The sequence below is a fragment of the Furipterus horrens genome, unplaced genomic scaffold (genome assembly GCF_987537825.1).
Source record: "Furipterus horrens unplaced genomic scaffold, mFurHor1.1.pri manual_scaffold_6, whole genome shotgun sequence".
NCBI lineage: Eukaryota > Metazoa > Chordata > Mammalia > Chiroptera > Furipteridae > Furipterus > Furipterus horrens.
This window is the reverse complement of record NW_028327176.1, coordinates 170374320-170398844: the sequence shown is the minus strand read 5'-3', so window position 1 is coordinate 170398844 and position 24525 is coordinate 170374320. Positions and strand designations below refer to the sequence as shown.

General features: G+C 38.3%; 1 protein-coding gene and 2 pseudogenes across 2 annotated transcripts in view; 2 read left to right on the top strand and 1 right to left on the bottom strand.

Moving 5' to 3' along the window:
• AHI1 (Abelson helper integration site 1) overlaps positions 1-24525 on the top strand; it is a 170448-nt gene that overhangs the window by 69257 nt on the left and 76666 nt on the right. For both annotated transcript variants that reach the window (XR_016511655.1, XM_090279880.1), the window contains exon 17: positions 353-470. Coding sequence is in view for 1 of the 2 variants with exons in the window: in XM_090279880.1 (XP_090136006.1) it covers positions 353-470 (118 nt within the window). In the remaining variant the exon portion in view is untranslated. The remainder of the gene's footprint in view (positions 1-352; positions 471-24525) is intronic.
• LOC150007822 (large ribosomal subunit protein eL8 pseudogene) lies at positions 2748-3537 on the bottom strand (annotated as a pseudogene).
• LOC150007821 (E3 ubiquitin-protein ligase RNF26-like) lies at positions 5329-6603 on the top strand (annotated as a pseudogene).

The following is a 24525-nucleotide window of genomic DNA, read 5'->3' as shown; positions in this document are numbered from 1 at the left end:
CTTTCTTAATTGAAAGCTGTCAAGGAGTCACTTTTATTTTTTGCATTTTTTTGCATAACTTTTAATCCCACTCTATTTTATGTTATTAATGTCAGTTCCATAATAAGCCAACTGGTTTTATTTAATAAGGCAGGTTTACTTTAATATAATTGTGTTTTCATTGCTATTGTATTCCTTCTTTGATACAAACTATTCTGTTTTGTAAACTTTGAAAATTAAGCACATAAATCATTACCACTTTGACCTACCATGTGTCATGGTTCGCATGATAAGCAAATATTTCTCATTTGGTTTTTGCATCAGTAGCCCAGGAAATTCTGTTTTTGTTTCTGATTTGCCTTTCCTATTACAGGTCAACAAAAATCTCTCGGTTACTTCAACATTACCCTCCACACAACAGCCCAGGTTAAAACAGTCAGACATGCTGGACACTGAGCAGATTCTGCGTCAGTTTGGTTTCACACAGACTGGTGAGCCCTTTTCTTACTTTGACTATTCTTTTCAATTTTCAGATACCGTTTTTTTTTTGTAAGTATCTTTTATTTCATTTCAGAAATACAGCTCAGTCAGTTTTAATGCCTGAATTATATTCTAGCATCGTTTTTTCTTTATACATCACTCAGATTATCTTTAACAGTAGATACTGTCAACCTCTATTCCATTGAACAAATAATTTTAAATAGTAGAATGTGAGATTTTAACATGTATACTATTAAATCTGATTCAATCTCTGTTAGGTAAAAGAACTGTAACTGATATTATATGTTATAATCCATTTCAAGTTATCCAAGGCAAAGTGTGTTTTGGCAGAAACAGATTGAGCCTGCCTGCCAGTGATATCTTGTTTCTTCAAAGTTGGCAATTAATAAAATATGCAAAGAAGCTAGTTACAAAAATCTACATGAATCACTGAGTTGAAATGAACTGTATAATTGCAAATTTTTAGGTTAACGTTTAAATTAATTTGAATAAGGTTTTCAAAGGACATCAAAGAAAAAGCACTTATGTGAGAATTTGACTTTGGGATTGGAAGATGGCTGTTTCTGTTCATTAGCTATATGTTTTTGACAGTATTTTATGTATTATTGAATTCTTTTTAAAAAATGAGACAACTGAGAATAAACATCTTTGACAAGGATTATACTAAGAAGAAACTTTAATTTGAAAAAATTGACATAATTTACTTAGAAATATGGAGACAATATTACTTTTCTACTTCGAAAGTGTTTGCAGTTTACATATGCAAGTTATGTTAACATTGCTTTATAAGTTACATATTATGGTAGGAAAATACTTGGATCAAGAACTCTGATGTTCACTCCTGGCTGTATCTTTCGTTATAACTTATTACCTGTGAACCTAAGAACATTCATTTGGAAACTAGAAATGATGTTTACATTATATACCATTGAAGTTCAGATCATGTAGCACATATGAAACACTTCGTAAGCAGAAGGCACTATACGGATATAACATACTTAAATTGTAAACATGATTAATTATGTGTACGCTAGCTTTGAAAATATTTTGATTTCTAACTTCCAATCAATAAATTAAAACATTAAATTTTTAAATTTCTGACATCGCAGATACCTGCCAGAAGTTGGAGCAATAGTGTTGGTTGTTTTTATGTCCTCTCCCTTTAGACTCTTCTTCTCTGAACCCTAACTGGATTCGTACTTGGTTTGCCTTCAGTCATTTTAGTGACCTGGAGGGAGGGAATCTGTCTCCAACATTTGATCCCTATCATCTTTCTCCTGAGATCTGAAATGCTTCTGGGAACAAATTTTTTAACTTCACACTTTAGGATTAAAGGCACAGAATGGAAATGTTTGGCTGAGTTAATATATTGATTAAACTCATTCAGTTAGTGTCTTAAGTTTGTCAGCCAACAAGGTGTAGATGATAGATATAAAATTCTTCCTTTTCTGTAAAGGAAAAGAGAAGAGAGGATAGATAAGAAGGCCTTTGAAATGGAAGAGGGATTATCAGTGAGACAGATAAAGAATGAAAGGAAAGCTGGGTATGATAAAAGACAAGCCTTCCAGACTTCACCATTGTGCATAAGATTAGCTCCATTTACCTTCAGTTCTCTCTGGCCAGATAGGCCTTGAGTTGGGGTGTTTGTACCATGCGTGCCCCTCCATGTGTCCACTATCTCAAAAACATTGCAATTAAGTCATATGATATACATGATAATACTGCTTCATTTGATTTTGTTTTAGTTATTAATATACCTGACCTCATTTTAAGGCATATCCTTCCCATAAAATTTATTGGGATATCACAGTATAGAAAAGTTATAAAAACAGAATATGTAGTTTATTGCATATAAACCATTTTATTCATTTATCCGTTTTATTCGTTAAGAAGCCAGTCTTTTGGCAGGAAGATATCATGTACTAGGAAACAGGTGAACTGGTTTCTACATCTGTTTCCATTTCTAAGTGACTATAGAGTGTTGAACAATTTCTTCAGGCCTCAGTTTTCTTATCCCTACAGGTAAATAAAGGCTCTGGATTTGCTGAGTTCTGTCTTAAAAATTCTGTGACTCTATTTAGTGTTCAAACCAGCTTTAAGAGGGGATAAACAGTTAAGTGTTTTTGACTCTACAAATAAATAACCTATTAGAATCTGGACTATAAAAATAAATAATGTAGACAGATTTTTCAGTAAGTTATTTATTTACTTTATTTAGAAGAAGAATTTTTATTACTTTTAAGTACAGAAAACTCAGGAGTGTACACTTAGCCTAGTTTGGTGGCCAGTTTGTTAGCCCTGGCCTTTTCCAGCTTGGCAGTGCGAGCCACCAGCTTTGGACCCAGGGCATTACCTCCCCCGTGGCAGTGGATCTCATCACATTTGTCATTGTAATCAGTCCACATAGATCCACCAGCTTAGCCAGAACTCCTGTGTCTTCTGAGTTAGCCTGTGTGAAGGCGGTGGTGGTGCAGATCTTCCTGTGGACTGTATGCCCGCAGCCTGGCCTTTCCCTTGACAATGCGGTAGAGAAACCCCATCTTCCCTCACAGGCTGGCAGGAAGACAGCCAGCTCGATGCGATCCGCATTGTGTGCAATCACTACCAGCTGGGCCTTCTTGTTCTCCACCGGGGTGGTGACAGTGTTCACCCCTGCCAGAGGGACAGGTGGCCTCTTGGTGGGGACATCCCCTTTGCCAGCACTTTTTTTTTCTCAGCCCTCACCAGCAGTTTCTGCTTCTTCTCTTGCTTTACCTCCGGTCTGTCCTTGTGGGCCAGCTTAAGCAGGTGACTAGCGGTACAAGGCCTGGGTGAGCTGGTTCATGGCCGGAGGCACTTTCAGATGCTTATAGAGAATAGCGCTATAGCCACATGTAGCAGCGCCATTTGACAAAGCGGGTAAGGTCCCTTTTGGGCTGACTGTCCTGTCCAGTGCCAAAATTCTTGGGCCTTTTCTCAGATGGGATTTACCACCTTCTTGGCCTCTTGCTTCTTTACAATAACAGGGATGGGCACTGCCTTCTTCCCCTTAGCCTTGTTTCCTTTCAGCATGTTGGCAGTGGGAGGAGAGAGAAAGGAAAGGGAGTTGTGGTGTAAGATTTTTATTTTAAAACATTCTATCTAAATAGTCATATGCTATCTATAGGTGTTAGGCTTTGTACAGCATGAAGAAAGGCTATTTTACATAGAGCTAGTCAATATGGGCCCACTACCCACCTTCCTAGTGGCTTAAGAGCAGGGGTTAGTGTGTGTGTGTGTGTGTGTGTGTGTGTGTGTGTGTGTGTGTGTGTGTGTGTGTGTGTGTGTTTATATGTTGAAAGGAAGATGGGTTTATGGTCTGTGATCTGTTGTAACTTCTATTGACCTCATTCAGGGTGAGTTCTAGATAATGGAAACTGCTAATAAAGTATTTTCTTCCTTTGGTTTGTACTCTTCAGAGTTCTAGAATGCTACCTTTATTCATTCTAAAATTACTGTAAGTGGCTACATTGTTTAAGGTCCTCATCTAAGTATGTGGACTAAATATCACAGCCTCTGCATGCAGGGAGCTTACAGTCTGGCTGGGAAGACAAGTGGGCTTGCAGCAAATCTTTTCAGAGTACAATAGATTCTAAAACCACGGTGTAAACCAAGTGTCATTGAATAAAGAGGGATAGAGCAGGTAAGAGGTTTCTCAGGCATTACATGTCCAAACAGAACTCTTGATTTCCTGCCCCCAAACGCCCTCTCACTTCCACTTCTCCCCGGCCACACAACAAGCCTTCCAAATCTCAGCGCGTTTACCCAGCTGTTGAAGTAAAACTAGGAGCCATTCCTGACTCCTCCCCTCTACTTCCCTGCTTCACTCTTGTCTCTTAGCTTGTTCTCCCCCCAACAGCCAGCAGGATTCTTTGAAAAATAAATTAGATAATGTGACTTCCCTGCTTAAAACTCTTTAACAGCCTTCTATCACAATCTTAACCCTGTCTTATAAAACCTTCGGTGATCTTGCCTTTGTGTCCATCATAGGCCTCATCAGCAAGCGGGACTTTGGGAGAGAGGCCACGGAGCCAAACATACGGGCCTGGAAGGTAGCGTGGCAGAGCTAAGGAATGGTCTGAGTTTCATTCAGTGTAGCCCGAGGAAATGGTGGGATGGATGCATTAGGTAAAACTGAGTCTGCAAAGGTCCATTGGGGTCAAATTGTGTTCTGTTGAGGAATTCACGCTTTATTCTCTGATAAAATGGAGCTATCCAAAGGTATGCGTGTAAAAGAGATGATAAAATGTATTTTTAAAAAAATATAGCTGGTGACACAAGATGACGGCACAATGGAGTGGAGGCCACACCTGGCGTTTGCGGAGGTTGACCCCTCTCTCGCTCCCTCTTTGGGCACAGAGTGTGGCATGAGCCCAGAGGACGGGGGCTGGGCAGGGACAGGGGCACCTGTGTAGCTGGACCTTGAGCCCGTGCCCAGCCTGTGCCACCCCACCCGGCCCAGCCTCCCCCGAGCCATTCTCGGTCTCCTCTCATTCTGACTCGTCGCCTGCGCGTGGTATGCCACCACTGGGTCTCCAAGGCGGAGGGCTCTCCCGTGGCCCGGGCTCACCTCCCCTGTAGAGGTGTTTGGCCTCTTCCGTCCCGAACAGCTCCCCTTCAAAACCGGGACTCCTGGACCTGCATCTGGGCCCCGTTCCCTCCACTGGGACCCCGCTCAGCTGTAACCCACCTCTCAGATTCTTGGTTCTCTCGCTCAGGTGGGGACTACTGACTTCCCTTCCAAAGTCCCCTCCCAAGAATATTGGCGCTCTTGCCACCCCTCTCAGCCGGGAGCCAGACTTCTCCCTGACCGATCTCCAAAGCTCTGTCATGGAGGCTGTGGGCCTGGTGGGGGGTGGCATGGGCCTGGTGCCAGAGTGCTGACCTTTGTGTTGGACCTCAGCTCCCTGATGGCGTCCTCCCTCCTGGCTGCTCTGGCCTGGCCCCCAGCCTTCACCTACAACCTGCCACACGCTGCTGACTAGTCTTCTGCACTTGGGTCACGGCGTCCTGCTTTCACTGCTGGCCTCGATCAAAGCCTTGGTCCAATTCACTTCGGGGGTCTTTCAGGCCCATGTAGCCTGCTCTACAGCTGCTGCTCTGGCCTGAAGATCCTAAAGCTCCTGCTCACTGACCCTTTCATGGGCATCGAGGAGCCAGCAGATACTGCACCAGGGAGTCCTCAATGTGGTTTCCAATGGCCATGCTTTGCTGCGCCAGGCCTGTGACACCTGTGCCATTGCCATGAGCCTGGTGGCCTGTGTGATCACCAGCATGATCAATATCTGCCTCTTTGCTACTCAGAATCTCTTCCTCCTGTTGCTGGCCCTGTGGGATGCAGTGATGGGGCTGCTGAGGAGGACGACAGACATTACGGCTACCTTTCTAGCTCACGTTTCCAGCAGTGCTGAGGTCATAGCCCTTCTGGACGCCCTGCCAGCTAGCACTGGAGCTCCTGGCCTCCCCTCCCTGCCTCTTACCCAGCTTTGTCCTTGTCACCGACCTGTGCTGCTGGCTTGCATGCTGCCAGTGACTGAGTTGTCCCTGGACCTCACCATGAGGCTGGGCACTCCATCAGCTCTGCTCCTGGCCATCCTGCCACCAGCTTCAGGAGGATATTGTGCAGCGCTCTCCCCTCGCCCTGGACTTGGAGGCTTGGTACTGAGCCTGGTGCTGTACCCTGTAGCTGGCGAGCTGGCCAAACCAGGGAGGGGCACATGGGGCTTTTCAAGGTGGCATTAGAAGGGTGCCCTCAGCCAGGACCTGGCGACAGGACACTCTTCCTGAAGCAGGGCCCAGATCAGAGGCAGAAGAGGGGGAAATCAGAGTGGCCAGAGTGACAGCTGCCTCGGGCAGGGAGAGGCTCAATGAGGAGGAGGCTGAAGCTGGGAAAGACCCATGGAAGTTGCTGAAGGAGCAAGAGGAGGGAAAGAAGGGCATCATCTGCCAGGCCCAAGCAGGATGCTGTTGCTGCTGCTCCTGCCTTGTCAGCTCCTGTGCCTGTGCGAGGCCTGCCCTGAAATCTTGATGCACCACCCGATCTACCACCGCAACTGCCCACTCTGCCGCCGGGGCATTCTTCAGACCCCCAGTGTCTACCTCTGAAAACTCCCTCCTCCCTGCCCCCCCTGCCAGCTCCATGCTCCACACAGCCGCCTGAGCTAGGGCAGCACTAACGCCTGATCTCCAGGTCCTGGCCTGAATCCCCTTCTGCCCCCGTGGCTGTCATGCCGAGCCTCCAAGCCATACACATCCAGGACATTAAGATGGGACACCCTGGAAGACTGAACTGGGTAGGAGCAGGGTAACAGCTTCTCTTCACTCTGTGGGTCCCTGCGGTGCTGAGGGTGGTGTGTGACTATGCCAGACCCTGAGACTGTTTGCTGTGGATGCCCTCCACTTTACCAGGGCCCACCTAGAACCCACCTCTGGGCTCCCCCTATGCTTCTAGTTTTTCTTTTGGGGATGTGCAGGTCCTGTCCCTGCCCCATCCCCATGGCATCCCATCTTCTGCAGCCACAACACATCAATGTCATTTGTTGTTTTGGCAACTCAAGGACCTTGGAATGATCTTGAACCTTTGCTTGGTAGGTTCTAGAGGTACTATCTCTCAGATGCCTGGTAGGTTTGGGGGGTAGTATCTCTCAGATGCCCTTGGAGCTACCACTCTTGCCTGTCATGATCTTATGAGGCTCATTCCCAATCTGATCCAACAGCTGAGGTCAGGAGGGGGAATCTGCACCCAGCTTTGTGACCATGAACCCTCACACCCCAACTCCACCGGAAGCCTCAGGGAAGATAACCAGATTTCTATTTGTATCTCTTTCACTCCCCACATCTCAGAGGAACATGACATTCCCCTCCTGTTTGCCACTCCCTGGCATTGGGGCAGGCAGCCTGTGCACATTTCACTAGGGTCCAAGCACAGTAGGGGCCAGGGCCTCGGGGCATGCAGTTCCTTGAGGGGTCTTCTAGCCCAGTTTCCAGGGAATAAAGTTTTGTTGACAACTCTAAAAATAAAAAATACAGCCGGTGTCTGAATGAAGAATGAGTAAGAGAGAAAAAAATCTGGATACAACTCTTACAAGGTACTTCAGAACCTGTTCATTAATTGGGCTGTCACTCTTATCTTCTTAATTAGAAAATAATAAATCAGTTAATCTTATTAAAATTAAAACAATAAATCTTTCCCAAGTAATTTGTATAAGAAAGAAAATTGTATCATTTTATTTGTCAAATATATTTTAATAAAACTGGGGAAAAAGAAAGGCAATTGTAATTTTAACATTATGATGCTCATAATACATCACCATGTATTAAAGATGCTATACTGCATTTCAAAACTATTTTCATACTTCTTTGGTATAATGAAGAAAAACAGTAACAGCTACTTGCATTTGTATAAAAAATCATTAAGTACTTTTATACATCTGAAATAGTGTCAACAACAAAAAGCTCTCTGAGAAGTAGGGCATAAATTAAGGTCATAAGGAGTAAAATCTTTTTAGAGCATCTAGGACCTTAGAACTTTTGCTCTTCAATTCCTTTACAGTGAAACTGAGACACAAAGGGGCTGACTTGTCAGAGTTCACGTAGCTAGTGGCAGTCACCTAAAGCCGGATTTGTCACTCCTAGCTCAGGACTCATCCCTACCACACCAAACTGCCTATTGCTAGAGAAGGGCACAAGTGTAGGGGGTGAAGTGGACTGCCTGCTAAGGACCCCTGGGGAAGCAGTGCCTGGGGCCACTCCTTCATTCCTGGCCCCTTGTCCTTTCACTCTGCCAAGGGGTCCCCCTCCCTCCCTGTGTTATCATTGTTCCTGACTTTAGAGGTCAGTGACGTATTGCCAGGTAATACCTGAACAGTACTAACTATTTGGAATAGGTATACTTACAAAACTGAGGTGTCAAGGAGGTATTTTCTGAGGATTAATGAACTTTTTTTTTTTGCCTTCATAATTCTGTTTGCAAGTTACTAGATTCTTTTAAAAAGCTTGGATCTAGTGAAACTGGTATTTAGTCTTCAGTCAATTCAAGGAGTTCTCTGCAGAGAAACTTTGTTCTGTGACAGTTTGTCAAATTTCAGGACCCAATCAACCATCACAGGAGTCCTTATTATAGAAATAAATTTTTTTAATGTGGGTTATTCAGTAAAAAATAAAATTAATCATTGTTGGAGAGGGGTTGAAAATTAGCTGGACGTGTTTATTCTATTGACAGTAGGATAGTTATATTATTTTTGTGTATTTGTATTTGAAGGACAGCATGCTTTATTTTTAAGAAATTGCTATATCTTTCCACAGTATTGTGCTAAATTCAATTCATATTTAATAGATAACTCATAAAAATAAAATAAGTCATTTTATTAATAGAGTCTTCATTTCATCTTTTTTAATTATTGACTTGGAGTTTGATGAGAGAGGCAGAGTGTAACTTGGTTTTTAAAAACAACCAGTAGCTTCTGTCTTCGTATTTTTTTTTTGTACTCCATTAGATCATCTAAACACATGTTAAACTTGATAGCCAGTCATTAAATCTAACTTTTTATCATATCCTAAATGGTCAAGATATTTGATTTAAACAAAATCATAATATAATTCTAATGATTTCAGTATTGGTTAAGAGATCTGTCAAGTTAACTTTTATGCTGTATATTTTGAATATTATTTGAAGAGCTGTATTGTTCTATTTGCATGTCTTTGGCAAGTATACACTTGTTCCTTTGACCAGGAACAAAAAAATTAAAATTAACTCTTAAAATTAGAAGCTGTTTTTCCAGTTAAATTTTATTTTTATTGTTTTCAAGATTTCATTATTTCTTAAGGTTTAATATTTTTATAGAGAAGTGCAAAACTTTTAAAATAATTGAATGTAAGATGAATTCTGCCTAGGTCATATTTTCACCAGAGAGTCTGTGATATCCTTGTTATAACCCATTGTAGGAGGTAGATTACAAGTAGGCTGGAAACAAGATGGTTCTTGTATTTCAAAGGAAGAAAAAAAAATTTTTTTTGGCAAAAATTAAGAATTAGAATAACTCTCAATAAACACAGTTGATGTTAAAAGGGGGTTTCCATTTTAAGGAAGGTGAAATAAACTTCAAAGAAGTTTCTCATTCCATCGGAATTGGCAATGTTTTCTGTTAGTATTGCTTAATGAACTTCAAACTATTCATTGAAAAAGAATATTTTATTGAATCTGATTTCAAACCTTCAGAATTCCAGGACCTAAGTTTAGGTGGTAGGATGGGTGAGAGGAAGTGATTCACTACCATAGATAAAGAAGATCTACTCACAGAATTAACTGATATCCTGTAGACACATGTCCTTAAATGTACTTTATGGAACTAAAAAGAGTAAGTCTTATATTAAGCAATTTTTAAAAGCAAAATTTTGTTGAATATGAATTTAGGACATGTGCATTATGATGGAAAAAGCAGTGGCCCTGGGGTTACGTGGCCAGGAAACTTGCGCCTGAGCCCTAGTAAGCACTTCTCAGCTATTATCTTGGGTAGGTGACTTTATCTCTCTGGGCATAATGTCTCTATTTTCAATTTCATTTAAATTTCCTACTTCATAGAATCATGAGGATCAGAAAAATACTTTAAATACTGTGAAATGTATAAGATATTGTGAGACTAAACAACATGAGTTTTTATGGAAGATTCTTTTAATTTATTTTAAGTTTGAAATTATGCAATTTGCATTGTAGCCAAAGGAATGGAGGAAATCTTGTTTTAAGACATGATTTAATAAAATGTGTTAAGTGATTATTATAAGAAAAAAGAACACATCAGAGGGGCAGATAATGGATATAGAATTTTTAGAAGCATGCCAAAAAAGACATTAAGATGAAGTAATTTTAAGAGGAAAGTTTTCAAACAAGCATCTCAAACTTTAAATAATCCACTAGCAACCACTTAACTTTTAAAACTTTGTCTTTTCACATAAATGCCAGTCAACACAAAAACCCTTGAGGTGGAACTATTTTCACCCTGGGATTCTTCTGGACACTGAGCAGAAGACCTTGATCATGTAAATTTTTTTCCCTTTTACATATGTCTATTTTATATTTCCCTTCCACAAAAACTGAGATTTCATTTGTTCAACTTTTTTTTTTTTTCTTTTTGGTGTCACTTAAAACTGGATTCCCTAAAACAGATATTTGTTAAATTAAAACTGTAAGGTACCATTTTAGTAACCAATATCAGAATTTTGCTAAATTCTCCAGTGAGCTGAGTTAATCCACTCATTAGATTAAAACTTACCCTCACTTGGGATAAAAGCCCCTTTACTTCCTGAATAATGTCATATGAATTAGTAAAGTGTTTCTAATGCTGTTAATAAAGTATATTCTGCATATTTATCATTCCTAATTTAAAAATCATTTTTATGAACTCTATTAAATATTAATATAACTAATGAATGGTTCTTCATGCACAGGGATATGCATTTAGTGTTAATGTCCCCATTGAAATGTTAAGTTTCTCCTGACATTCTGTGAGGGGAGAATATGAATGCAATCTTTTCTCATTTAAATCTGCCGATTTTGCCATTTTCTAGCCATTTATTTTGTAAGAAGCTATTTTATATGATATTTATGTGGTGTATATAGTAAAAATTTTAGCGCTTTTTCTCAATTTGTTAAACGTAGAAAGTGTACTTGAAACTATTCTTTTTCAGTCTAATGTGTGTGTGGGGTGGGGGTGGCTGGGTGTTTAGTTTAGTTTATGAACCTACTAAATTCAGTTGTCAAAGCATATTGTAGCATTTGCCCAGTAGATTAATTTTAAAAGTGAAATAATTAGGTTCATATTCAGTGAAAATAAGAAAACAACTGAAGACCATAAACTATAATTAAAATGAGGTCTTACTGATATAATGGATATGAAAACTATATAGTTTAATGCAAACATAACCAAAGTACACACCAGATTGTTGAATTGTATTTTATAGATATCTAATGTTTACCAATTGGTGTATTAGCAACTTCTTAATTTGTCTTTTTTACATTTTGAAGATTTATAGAAATTACATATAGCATCTATATTTAAAGATCTAATGTAAACTTTTGAGAGTTCAGGAAAAATTTAACAGAGCCGTCGTAGTATACGTGGCTCTGAAGTATGAAATCTAATCAAAGAAAAGATACTCATGCTCAAACTTGTGTAGCAAGCTAGGTAAGCTAAGCACTTTTTGTCACATATGTGACAGAAATGGAATCACTGCCATTAGTGAGCTTCAGTTTCCTGAAAAAAGCTTTTATCTTTTATTCTTGTGTCATACTTCTGATGATAACATTACATCTTTCATTTGGAAACTGGATTAATCTTTGACTCCTTCTCATTTCCTTTATTGAACTAGTCGGCCTCAGAGTCTTCTCAGTTCTTTAGTCTGAATCTCTCTTCACCAATCATCCTTTAATTCTTCATGCGTTCTTTCTTGTCCTATTTGTTCCTGTTTTCTAGTATCAGTTTTATGGATGTATTACATCTTTCTAAATCTGAAAGTGAAGCTCTTTTCTCCAAAGTAATGTTTCCTTTGCATGGAGCTGTTTCATCTGTTTATATATCCTGTTTTTTTCCTTTCATACCAATGGATTTTTTTGTTTATTTCTGATGATCCTTGGCATCTGTCTATTTTTTAAAATGGTCCTGGCCAAGGTTGTGGATTCAATCCCTGGTCAGGGCACATACCCAGTTGCAGATTCAGTCATCAGTCGGTAGAGGCACAAATGGGGAGCAACCAGTGTATTCATTCTCTCCCCACCCCGCCCCCCACCTCCCCCCACCCGCCACTTCTCTGAAATCAATGAACATGTCCTCTGGTGAGGAGTTAAAACAAAATGAAGGACTGGACACAAATATGGTGACCCTCTTCTGTTGTGTAAGTAGCTCTGTAATTTCACTATTTTGTTCACTTTACCAGAAAGTCTTTTTGAGAACTCTGTGTATACATATAGCTAAGACATATTAACTGGCAGCTTATATTTAGGGTAAACAGACAAGATAAAATGAGTCAGGCTGTCAGACTCTTTGTCAGAATGATAGTAAGTGGGACAACAGTATCCACACTAGACATATTGACTCTTCCCAAATGCTTTGTCCCATATTATTTTTAAAGCCAATTCCACTGATTTTTTAAAAATCTACAGCCTGTTTGGGTTATTTTTTACATATGAATCTTCAATTATTTTTCCTGGAGTCGGTTTTATTTTGTCGCCTACCAAAAGTGCAGAATCTGTGTTCTTAGATCTTCTGAGGTTCATGGTCAGACAGATTCGTTGTCTACTGCAGCCTGCCATAATGTTTTCAACAATATGTTTCTAATCACTTTCCATCTTCCATAAATTTGTTCAGATTGCTAATCTTTTTTTCAAGCTTACCAGTGACTCTAACATTGCAAATTGCATGGTCAAGTCTTTGTCCTTAATTTTACTTGATTTCAGCAGCATTTGACACATTTGATCACTTCTTAATACACTGGTTTCCAAGACACCACATTCTCAGTTTTCCTGTCTCCTTAGCAACTACTCTTTTTTTTTTGTTTTTTCTTTCTTTCAGTTTTGTTTTGTATCAGTTTCAGGTGTACAGCTTAGTGGTTAGGCAATCATATACTTTATAGAGTGTTCCCCTCGATATTTCCAGTACACCATCTGTCACCATACATAGTTATAATATGGAAGGTTTCATATTTCATCATCATAATTGTGCAGATTTTATTAATAAGAAATATTAACTTGAATGTGGACTCTATTATTTTTATATTTATTGTATTTAAATCAATACATGATGATGTAGTAGCACTTAGCCAAGCAATTGGAGACACCTGAATTTAGATCCAGATTCTGTTACTTATGCCATGACCTGGAGCAAATTATTTCATTTTAATGACTTGGCATTTGAAAATAGAGGATAAGAGAGTGTTTACTGCAAGTGAAAGTTTTAAAATACCTACCTATGTCAGACTTATACTGCAATAAGAATTATAGATATTATCTTTGAGTATATTCAGAACTATATAAATTATTTTTAATACATTTTATTGATTATGTTATTAGAGTTGTCCCAATTTTCTCTCTTTGCCCCTCCTCTACCTGGTATTCCCCATTCCCTCCATCAGTCCCCCCATTTAGTTCATATCCATGGGTCATGCATTTAAGTTCTTTGGCTCCTCCATTTCCTGTACTATTCTTAACATCCCCTGTCTATTTTATACCTACCAATTTGTACTTAATTCCTGCACCTTCTCCCACATTCTTCCCCTTCTTCACAACTGATAACACTCCCAATGATCTCCTTATCTGTGATTCTGTTTCTGTTCTGCTTGTTTGCCTAGTTTGTTTTTTAGATTCAATTGTTGATAGTTGTGAATTTATTACCATTTTAATGTTTATAGTTTTGATTTTCTTCTTTTTCTTAAATCCCTTTAACATTTCATATAATAATGATTTGGTGTTGATGAACTCCTTTCGCTTTACCTTGTCTAGGAAGCACTTTATCTATCCTTCCATTCTAAATGATAGTTTTGCTGCATCGAGTAATCTAGGTTGTAGGTCCTTGCTTTTCATCAGTTTGAGTACTTTATGTCAGTCCCTCCGAGCCTGTAAAGTTTCTTTTGAGAAATCAGCAACAGTCTTATGTGAATTCCTTTGTAGACAACTATCTGCTTTTCTCTTGCTGCTTTTAAGATTCTCTGTTTTTAACCTTTGGCATTTTACTTATGATGTGTCTTACTGTAGTCCTCTTTGGGTCCATCTTGTTTGGGACTCTCTGAACTTCTTGGACTTGTATATCTATTTCCTTCACCCAATTAGGGAAGTTTTCTTTCATTATTTTTTCGACTAAGTTTTCAATTTCTTGCTTTCCCTCTTCTCCTTCTGGCACCCGTATGGTGCAAATGTTGGATATCTTGAAGATGTCCCAAAGGCTGCCTATTCTATGCTCATTTTTAAAAATTCTTTTTTCTTCTTGTTGTTTTAATTGGTTGTTTTTTTATTCCTTATGTTCCAAATCATTGATTTGATTTGTGGCTTCCTCTACTCCACTGTTGGTTCCCTGTACATTTTTATTTATTTCACTTAATATAACCTTCATATCTGCCTGGGTCTTTTTTATGCTATTGAAGTACCCATTGAGTTCCTTGAGCCTCCTAATAACCAGTGTTTTGAACTCTGCATTTGATAGATTGCTTATCTCCATTTTGTTTAGTTCTTTTTCTAGAGTTTTGTTCCGTTCTCTCATTTGAGTCATATTTCTTTGTCTCCTCATTTGGGCAGCCTCCCTGTGTCTGTTTCTGTGTGTGAGGTAGAGCTGCTTTGACTTCCTGTCTAGTAGCCTGGTCCATTGTAGAAAAGCACACCTGTAAGTTGTATGGGGCGGAGCCTTAGGTAGTTGCCAGGGTGGGACAACCTCTGTCACAGCTCTGGGGCTGTGTGTGTGGGAGTGCTCAGAGAGGGGACAGTGCCGCTGCCTGGCCTCTGGAGTTTTATCCAGGTGGAAGCTGTACCCGGCAGTTGCCCTGATGCCAGGCACTTCAATTTCTCCCTGTTTATGTCACTTGTGCCCTTCCAAGCTGTTACCTTTGTGCTGAATCCCAGAGGAAGTGAGTCCATGTCAGTCCTAAGTTCATTGTGGGCACTTTAAAAGGAGACTCCTGAGAATCCCACCATTCTTCTGCTGCCCCAATCCTCACTGCTTTTTACAGCCAGGAAGAATGGGGACTTACCTTCCTGGCCCTGGAACCTTGCGCTGGGTGACCTGGTGTGGGGCCTGGATTCCTCACTCCCAAGTTATCCCTCCCAACTTTTATCCACCATGTGTGGGTGTGGGACTGCCTGTTCCATGTCTCCGCCTCTACCTGTCTGGATGAATGTGGTTGTCAGACTTACATACAACTTGATTTTTTTATGCTTCTGGGTGGTATTTGTCCTGTGGTCTAGTTATAATTTTTGCTGTGGTTGTGCAAGGAGGTGAGCCATGTTTACCTGCACCTCCATCTTGACTGGCTAATTATTGTTTTTATTTAATCTTTATTGTATTTTTTTCCATTACCATTTAGTCCCCTTATATCTTCCTCCCTCCAGCAATCACTACACCATTATCCATGTCCATAAGTCCTTTTTCCTTTTTGCTCAGTTCCTCCACCTCCTTTATTTTAATTGTTGAACCTTTTTATTTTAAATTAATCCAACTTCCCACTAAATTTTAGAAAGAGAAATCACTATGTTCTTAAACTTAGTGAACATCTTATGTTAATATCCATAAGCCTCTCGTACATAAATATATATTTTTTCAAAATACAAATTCTAGGCGTACTGATTAAACATTTCCAAGACAGTAGTGGTTTTTATTATATAATTCTAAAGTAGGAAACTTGAAAGGTTCTTTATCAGAACATAATTTATATCATGGTGAAAGTAGTGAATGGTTTGAATTTACTGCTTTGCCTCCAAGGTAAAATGAAACTGTCAGTCCGCTGAAAGGTGAGGATTCGAGGAAGAATTACAACAGCTCTCCAGGGCTGCAGCAGGCAGGGCGAGAGAGCAGGCTATCAAATGGCTAAATCATTCTTGACGAGGCACTCCTTTATTGTTTGTTTTTATAGATTGAGAATAAGACTGCATTTAGTATTGTTTAATATTAACCATATGCATTTTACTACTTTTATAATCTCAAACTGAAATTGGAAACTTTTTAATTTCTAAAACAATTGGGCATACAAAATATTAGTGTAGGGTATAGTTCCAAATATGTAATTTTTAAAGTAGATTTTTCCATAAGATTTTTTTCCGATAATAAAATTAATAATATATGCTCTTAAAGAAAATGAATATTCCGTAATGTTTAAGCCATTCTTTAAGTGCTAAATAATATGGTTACTTTTTAGTTTTTCAATATTATAAGGAATATATCTGTATATCAAAATGTTGACCACATCTCTGATAATGAACAACATTTTAATTTATGTTTAAAACAAAAGCTCAAATTTGCTCCATAGTAAGCCTACTTATTTCTTTCCTTTATATACCTGCACATTAACATTTTGCATTTTTCATATCACTGTCTATTCCAGCCTTTATATATATTCTATGGTTCTGAGAAAAATATTAAGTTTTAAAAACTAGTAATCATTTTATAATTACTAAGTTTGCTTGCAGTAGGCACTGCTAAGAACCAAAGAAGCAGCCCTTAATGTCTCCTCCCCTGGTCAAGGAGAAAAAAAAAAGGACATTTATATCATAAAAATATAAATTATGTTTTCTTTGTAAATTTCTGTGTTCTAAAGTAGCATTTTAAAAATTAAATCAGTGACAAGAAACGCTTTAGTTTTTAAACATTTTGGCTTGTGTCTACTGCGAGGCCCTAGAAATTCATAGCAAGGCCCTGGAAATTCAGAGGAAAAGAGCTGTCTAAATTAAGTTCTCATTTACTCGCACTCAGCTGGGTTATACTTTCCTAAAACTCAGAATAGCCCTAAGGTTTCCCTTAAACTAGCTAAGTGTATACTTTTGCATTTTGTGGCTTAGTCAGTTTGTTCTGGATAGTGAGTGAGCGGTCTGTGAAATCATAGAATTTACTGGTAATGTTTTCTGGAAATGAATATCCATCATTTATTGAAAACGTTAACTAACAATGGAAATTAGGTTTAGGAACCAGACCTGTGTAATGAAAGAAATGTCTAGGTAATGTTGATTTGTGTTTTCTGGAATTTTAAATGTGTGTTTTCAGGAAGCTTCCTGAAATGAAAATATAAAGAATCCATTCCTGTATATTTCCTAGCAACCTGCCTGTGAGTTTGAGAGTAAAGTTGATGACAGATATAGAAACTAAAAAATGAGTAAATGGAGTGACTGGTCATTTAAAAAAAAAATAACTTTAAGAGGTTTTTGCATTGTAAATGCTTATTAAGTAAAAAGTGGAATATTATTCTAATTTTAAGAAATTTACTTTTTTCCCTCAACTTTCACCTCTATAAAGTCAACTATAATTTTATGAGGAATAAAAATTGAGAATGATTTTTGACTAATACCCATCTTTTCTTTAACAGAACCAAAAATACTGTATTTTAGTAGAAGCACCCTAACAACAACTATAGCCACTTTAAAAAATAAAAACCTTTTTATAACTTATTAATTTATACAGTTCATCTTCCAATGTTTATGGAGAACCCACTATGTGGTAGGGATTGGCCAAGCCCTGGAGAAATGGAGAATAAAATGCTACCCTGAAAGTCCTCCCAGGGTAGTTGAGGAATTCAGCAGGCAAAGAAATAGTTACAATACAATGGGATTGAGTTCAACAGGCGATAATCATACACTTAGGGAGCACAGAGAAGAATTAATCTGGTTAATATATTATCCTTACAAAATGCACTTAGTTTCATGGCTCTGCTTAGAATTCTTTGTTGTCTGTATAATACAGAACATATATACTGTCCAATTAGGACTATTCCAGATGATGGTTTAGGACTAGGAATCTGGATTTTCTTGCAGTCTGCTGTGTCACAAGGCATGTAATAATCTTAGGTACTGTGCTACATGGTTCAAATCTGCCTCCCAAGGGTGTTCTGATATTCTGGGAAGGAGTGAATAATTATAGAGCACTCCATTTTCTTTCATATTAGTGTGTGTGTCGGGGGGTGGGGGTGTATACTTGCCCTGCTTTTGAAAGGAATCAATTCTTTCACATCTCACAGCTGTTGAATTTTGTCTCAGCAAAGTAGGTTTTTAAGTTTGGCCAATTCAAAATCAACAAAATTGGGGAGGACTTTGGGGAGGTTGCCTCTTGTTTTCCTTCTTTACTTTTGTGGTAACATTATGAGATTTGATATTTAATGCCATCTCTGTCTTTTTGATCTGTATGTTTTCAAGAGAAGAGTTTAACAAAGAGTTGAAAGTAAAACACTTTAAAAGCCAATGTTAAAGGCAGTTATAAATGCCCAGTATAGCAGTTAAGCAAACTAATGTACTTCTTAATATTCATTGAACTTTTACAGGGAAAACGTTGATAAAGCATAATAAGCATATTTTTAAATTACTTCTCTTTGCTTTGAGTTATGGAAACCATTTTCTAAATTATCATGCTTATGTTCAGAATTGAAATTTATTATCCATCCCTAGAATTTAAATTACATCTTTTATGGATAGAACTGAGAAAATGAGTTACGTTACCACAGTCTCAATACCATTCTGGTGTAATAAACAAAAATACTTTTTTCATTATTAAATCCTTTCTCACTTTAACTCTGTCTTTTTTGTTTGTTTGTTTTTATTACTAAAGGATATTTAATTCCTGCATATGCAGATACTAGGAATGCAAGATTCATTCATACATTCAGTAAGTACCTAGTGAGTACTTACTTTGGTCCCAGGTGGTGTTATAGGTGTTATAGGAATGTATCTGTAAACAAAACAGGTAAAAATCTATGTCCCTGTTCAGCTTACCATCCCGTGAAGAGAGACATACAGTAAGCAAACAAATGTGGAATAAAAGGCAAGCCAAGCAGGGAAAATAGGTAGAATGGACTGGGGAGTGAGTTGTGTTGCTGTTTTAAATGGCATGGTCGAGGAATGCTTCACAAAGAAGCTGATGCGAGCAGAATTTTGAAGGAGAAAGAAAACCGTGTTACCTGGGAGACATAGCAACCCTAACCAAGATCCTGAGTTAGGAACGTGCCTGGTGTGCATTTTGAGCAGCAAAGAGGCCAGTATGGATAAAATAGAGGGAGTGAGGAGGAAAGTAGAAGACAGTGAGGCCAGAGGGATAGCGAGGGGCCAGATTGTACAGAACCTTGTGTGAATGAAGTGCGGAACATCCCCCCATCCCTGGCACTGGCAGTATTCACTCAAGACATATTTTTTAAAGGGGGATGCCTGAATTACATTCTACCCTTTCTTTTTGTACCTGTACTTGTGATTTTTTAAGGTACTATAACACTATTGTTAAAATAACTAACAATTTGTGTTAAAGACTTACAGATACTAAATTATATTTTAAGGATTAAACACACAGAATTGCAGTATTTTTCACCTCGTCTGTGTAATGTGTGGAGCAATTTTATTCGTTTTTTTTTTAAGTTATATTTTATTGATTATGTTACTACAGTTGTCCTGATTTTTTTCCTCTTTGCCTGCTTCCACCCGATCCCCCCCACTCCCTCAGGCAATGCCCCCACTATTGTTCATGCCCATGGGTCATTTGTGTAAGTTCTTCATCTACTCCATTTCTTATACTGTACTGTACATCCCTATGGCTATTCTGTGGCTACCTACTTGTACTTCTTAATCCCCTCACCTCTTCATTCATTCCCCCACACCCCGCTCCCATCTGGCAACCATCAAAACACTCTGTGTACCCATGATTCTGTCTCTGTTCTTGTTTGCTTAGTTTGTTTTTTAGATTCAATTGTTGATAGATTTCTATTTTTTGTCATTTTTATTGTTCATGGTTTTGATATTCTTTTTCTTAAATAAGTCCCTCTTAACATTTCATATAATAATGGTTTGGTGATGATGAACTCCTGTCGTTTTTTTTCCTGTCTGGGAAGTTCTTTATCTGACCTTCGATTCTAAATGATATCTTTGCTAGGTAGAGCAATCTTGGCTCTAGGTCCCTGCTTTTCATGAGTTTAAATATTTCTTGCCAGTCCCTTTTAGCCTGCAAAGTTTCTTTTGAGGAATTAGCTGACAGTCCTATGGGAACTCCCCTATAGGTAACTAACTTTTCTTGCTGCTTTTAAGAATCTGTCTTTATCTTTGACCTTTGTCATTTAATTATGTTGTGTCTTGGAGTGGACCTCTTTGGGTTCATCTTGTTTGAAAATCTCTGTGCTTGCCACCATGTTACAATTTTATTTGAAACATACCTGACTGTCCTCAGATTGAATATCTATAGCATGTCACAAAGGTTGTGATTTGAACAGACTTCAGTCTCCTATTAGAGCTTATTAAATACTAAAATTGTATGCAGTTCTTGGTAGTTTTTAAACAGAAATAAGTACTGTAGAATTTTTGACTAATTATTGGTTAGCACAATTTAAATATCTGGCTATCAGTTTAAAAGTTAAAGGTATGCTAACCTGTATATTCAGTGGATCAGTGAATTTGATTTTGGATTACTATTTGGAAATAAGTAGCACAGGTCTAGAATCTTTTTTTGGTTTGTGGTGACACTGACTTTTTAAAAGTGTCTGGCTAGGCCAGTTGTCCTGTAGAATGTCCAGTGTTTTGATTTTTTTCTATTTCATTGAGATTAGATTCAGGCTAGACTTTTTTTGGCAAGAACACTGTAAGATAAGTACTTTTTACATCACATTAGGTGACATATAATGCCAGGTTGTCTCACCATTGGTGCTTCTTATTTTGTCCTTGATTAAGGTAGGACACCAGATCTCTCTGTTGTAAAGATACATTTTTCCCTTTGTAATTGCTGAGTAATGTAGGGGATGATACTTTGAGACCATGTGAATATCTTGTTACCCAACAACCTTACTCAGTGGTTTCAGCTTTTGCTGGTGAGATGAATGAATGCAAAATTGTGGGCTTCTAATGTTATAATTGCTTCTACATCTATTGGCTGGTGGTCAGTTCAGATGAGTATTCCTTTTTTTTTGGTTTTGTTTTGTTTTTGCCTTTTTGAGTATTAGAGATGTTTTAATTTAATTTCTTATTCTGCTTCACTATCATTTTCTTTGTTACTCAAGTTGTCCCTAATATGGTAAAGGAGAGCCCCTTCACATCCATTCCCATGTCCTTTGATACAAACCTGTTAGCCTTTGAGTACTTCCTTGCATGTGTCCTAGGTTCACCTTGAACTTTGCCCCAAAGCTGGAATCAGTCACTTCTCCAAGGAGCCCTGGTACTGTTTAGTAGATAATGGAATTTAGAAACTATTATCTGAAATTAAGTATACTTATTGCTATTGGGATATCATAGCTTCTGGGACATTTTAGTGGACATATCTAGCAAATCAAGTTTTTAAAAATTAATTAGTTTATACTGATATTTCCAATTCAAATTTTAAATTACCTTTATTTTATATTGTATTTGTACGTTTGTTCTTTATATATAGGCAGACTTGTCATTCATCTATAATATTGGTTACAAATATGTTCTCCAGATTGTCATTTGGCTTTTGACTTTTCAGTGGAAAACTTTTATTTAGAAAAGCATTTTTCATACCTAGGTTTAGAAATGTAGTTGCTATGTTTTCTTCTAGGATTTGGTATAGCTTCTTCATTTTTATCATTTAAATCTCTGACCCGTTAAGAATTTTTCTGTTTTATGATATGAGGTATGGATCCAATTTTTTTTCTAAATGTTCACCCATGCCTGGCAGGGTGATCCAGTTGATTGGACTATCATCCCATACACCAAATGGTTGCAGGCTCGATCCCTAGTCAGGCACATATCTAGGTTACAGGTTCGATCCCTGGTCGGGGTACATACGGGAGCTAATGGGCTGATGTTTCTCTCTCTCTTTCTCTCTCATCCTTCCTCTTTCTCTAAAATCAATAAGCATATCTTCTGGTGAGGATTGAAAAAAAAAAAGAAGGGAGGTAATGGTGGAAAGAAGGGGAAGAGACTAGTCAAGGAACATGTATGAATGACCCATGGGCCGGGACAATGTGAGGGGATTGGCTGGGAGTTGGGAGAGGGGGAGGCTGAGTAGAGGAGAGCAAAGTGGGGAAAATTTGGGACAACTGTAATAGAGTAACAAAAAAGAAGAAGAAAGGGAAAAAAATAAAACTCTACTGGAATATAATAAATACTACTTTATTTTTTCGCAACCATAAGTAATCAAAGTATAATTCTTTGTCTGCCCTGAATAAAGATTCATGACGATTTCCAAAACTCAAATAGGATGCATGGTTATAGTGTTGCCTGAAGCAAGAAACCTCTTAAAATGGTGAAATGAAATAGAAAGTAAAAGTTCTCCTGCCTACCACAGTGTCTTGTGCTTAGTGGATAGCCCATAAATATTTGGCAATGTTACATATGATAGCTAGATGTGTATTCTGGCTTTAGAATTTGGCACATTTGTCTCCCTATTTTTGCTTCTGCAATAAGTCTGATCATCTTTGTTCTCCCTTTCCTTTGATCATGATCCTGAGTTGAAGGTTAGTAGAGTTAAGGGAAACTAAAAGTATATGTAATTCAGCTGTTCAAATCAGGCAGGCACAAATGGGCTAAAATGTCACATTCTGATCTTCTACAACATGAAATACCTAAAGCATCTCCCAAGAAGCATAAAATTTCTTCCACTCTCTTCTCTAGAGTGTGTTAATGTCTGGAAAATTAGGAAATATTTTAAGTCATACATTTTAGTTTTACAGTAAATTTAAAAACGTTACCAAAGGAAGTAGTAAATTAACATTATTGAAGTCAGTCTGAGAACATTTAACTCAAGCAGTTGATTAATGCACACCTTTAACACTGCATGGATATGGCATAGATCGTGTTCGTTCAGCCAGCATTTGCGTCAGCTCTTGAGGACTCTGTGTTTTAAGCATTTGGCCTAGGTACTGTGGATACAAAGATGAATAAAATTAGGTCGTGACCTCAGGGGCTAAACAAACACAGAAATGAGTCTGGAAGGTTTTGTGACTTCGATACCTGGTCTCCAGTCCTGCAGCTGCTGCTTGCTGGCTGTGTGGCCCTGGGAATGTTACCCAGCTTCTGATTTCCTTCCTATAAGCCGTGCTTCCTCCTTTTCAAACAAAGTTACCTTTGCTTTTCGTTAATTAAATATCCTGAAATTCTTCATAGTTGTTGAGTTTCATTTTAAGAGATACTCTAATTTTTCTGTTAGTATCCTTGGTCTTCTTCAGATCACTAAAACTCCTTACGAGAGCTGTTAGTTTTGTTTGCATGCTCAGAGTTTGTGATTCCAGCTATTCTGAGGGAGGTGTAAGCTGTTGCAAAAAAACAAAATCCTTGTCACCCCTCTGTGGAGACACAGGAATAGGCTTCTGCTCTTCAAGTCTTAGCAGTTACAAGTTACAGCCATTTCCCAGTGACTGGGCATGGAAGTCCAGCGTGGTCCATAGGCTCTACCAGGCCCTTGTACTACCAACATCAAACTGACAGATATACCCAGTTCCCCAGAGGACTTAGAGCTTCTGCTAGCTCAGAGCCCTCAGTGAACTCTGAAAAACCCATTTTATGTCTATTCTTTTGGAAGAATCCTGATTTCCCTGCACAGGTCCTTGTTCAACACCAAGAAGAACAGAGCCCTCCCCTCACCCTTGCCCAACACACTGAAACTGAGATACAGAAAAATATTTTATCTTCTGATATATGCTCCAGAGTCTGCCATCCCTCTTGCCTTAGTCTTTGTAGGCCTCTAGAAAGGAACTGAACTACTTGATTTCCAATTTTAAAATCAGTAGAGTGAAAATAAGGTGCTCACCTAGAAGATTAAGTGGAACAATGATCACAAAGACAAAAGTTACGAGGGTAATAATAAGTTGAGTTGCAAAATTAAACAAATAAAATTTCCCTGAGCAGAAGAATAAGACTGAAGATTAAAGAGTTTATCAAGTCCCAGGAAAGATTAATTTATAACAAAGACAATCTTAGACATACACTGGTGAGACTGCTGGTAAAGGGAAAATCTCACAAGCCTCCAGGAACAGCAAGTCCTTTCCACTGGGAAGGTAGTCAAATGAGCATTAGCCTTCTCGAAAACACTGGAGAGAAGCTGGCTGATAGTGGAATAACATATGCAGACAATCAAGGTAAAAAATTTCTTATCCAAAAATCCATTCTTCAGGCAAGTATCATAGATAAGTTAACAAAGGATGGCATATTTGAATATACAAGGACTCAGAGAATACTCTAACCAAATGGCAGCTGAATCAGAACAGATATCTTAAGACAGGAAAAATTATATTTTTTCTCTTAGGTATAGAGGAAAAAAATTTTTTTTTTTTTACAATATTTTTTGTTTTATAAATTTATGCTTAGCACATATAAATTCTTGTGCATTTCCATCCATTTAAATTTAATTATATGCATTTATAAAA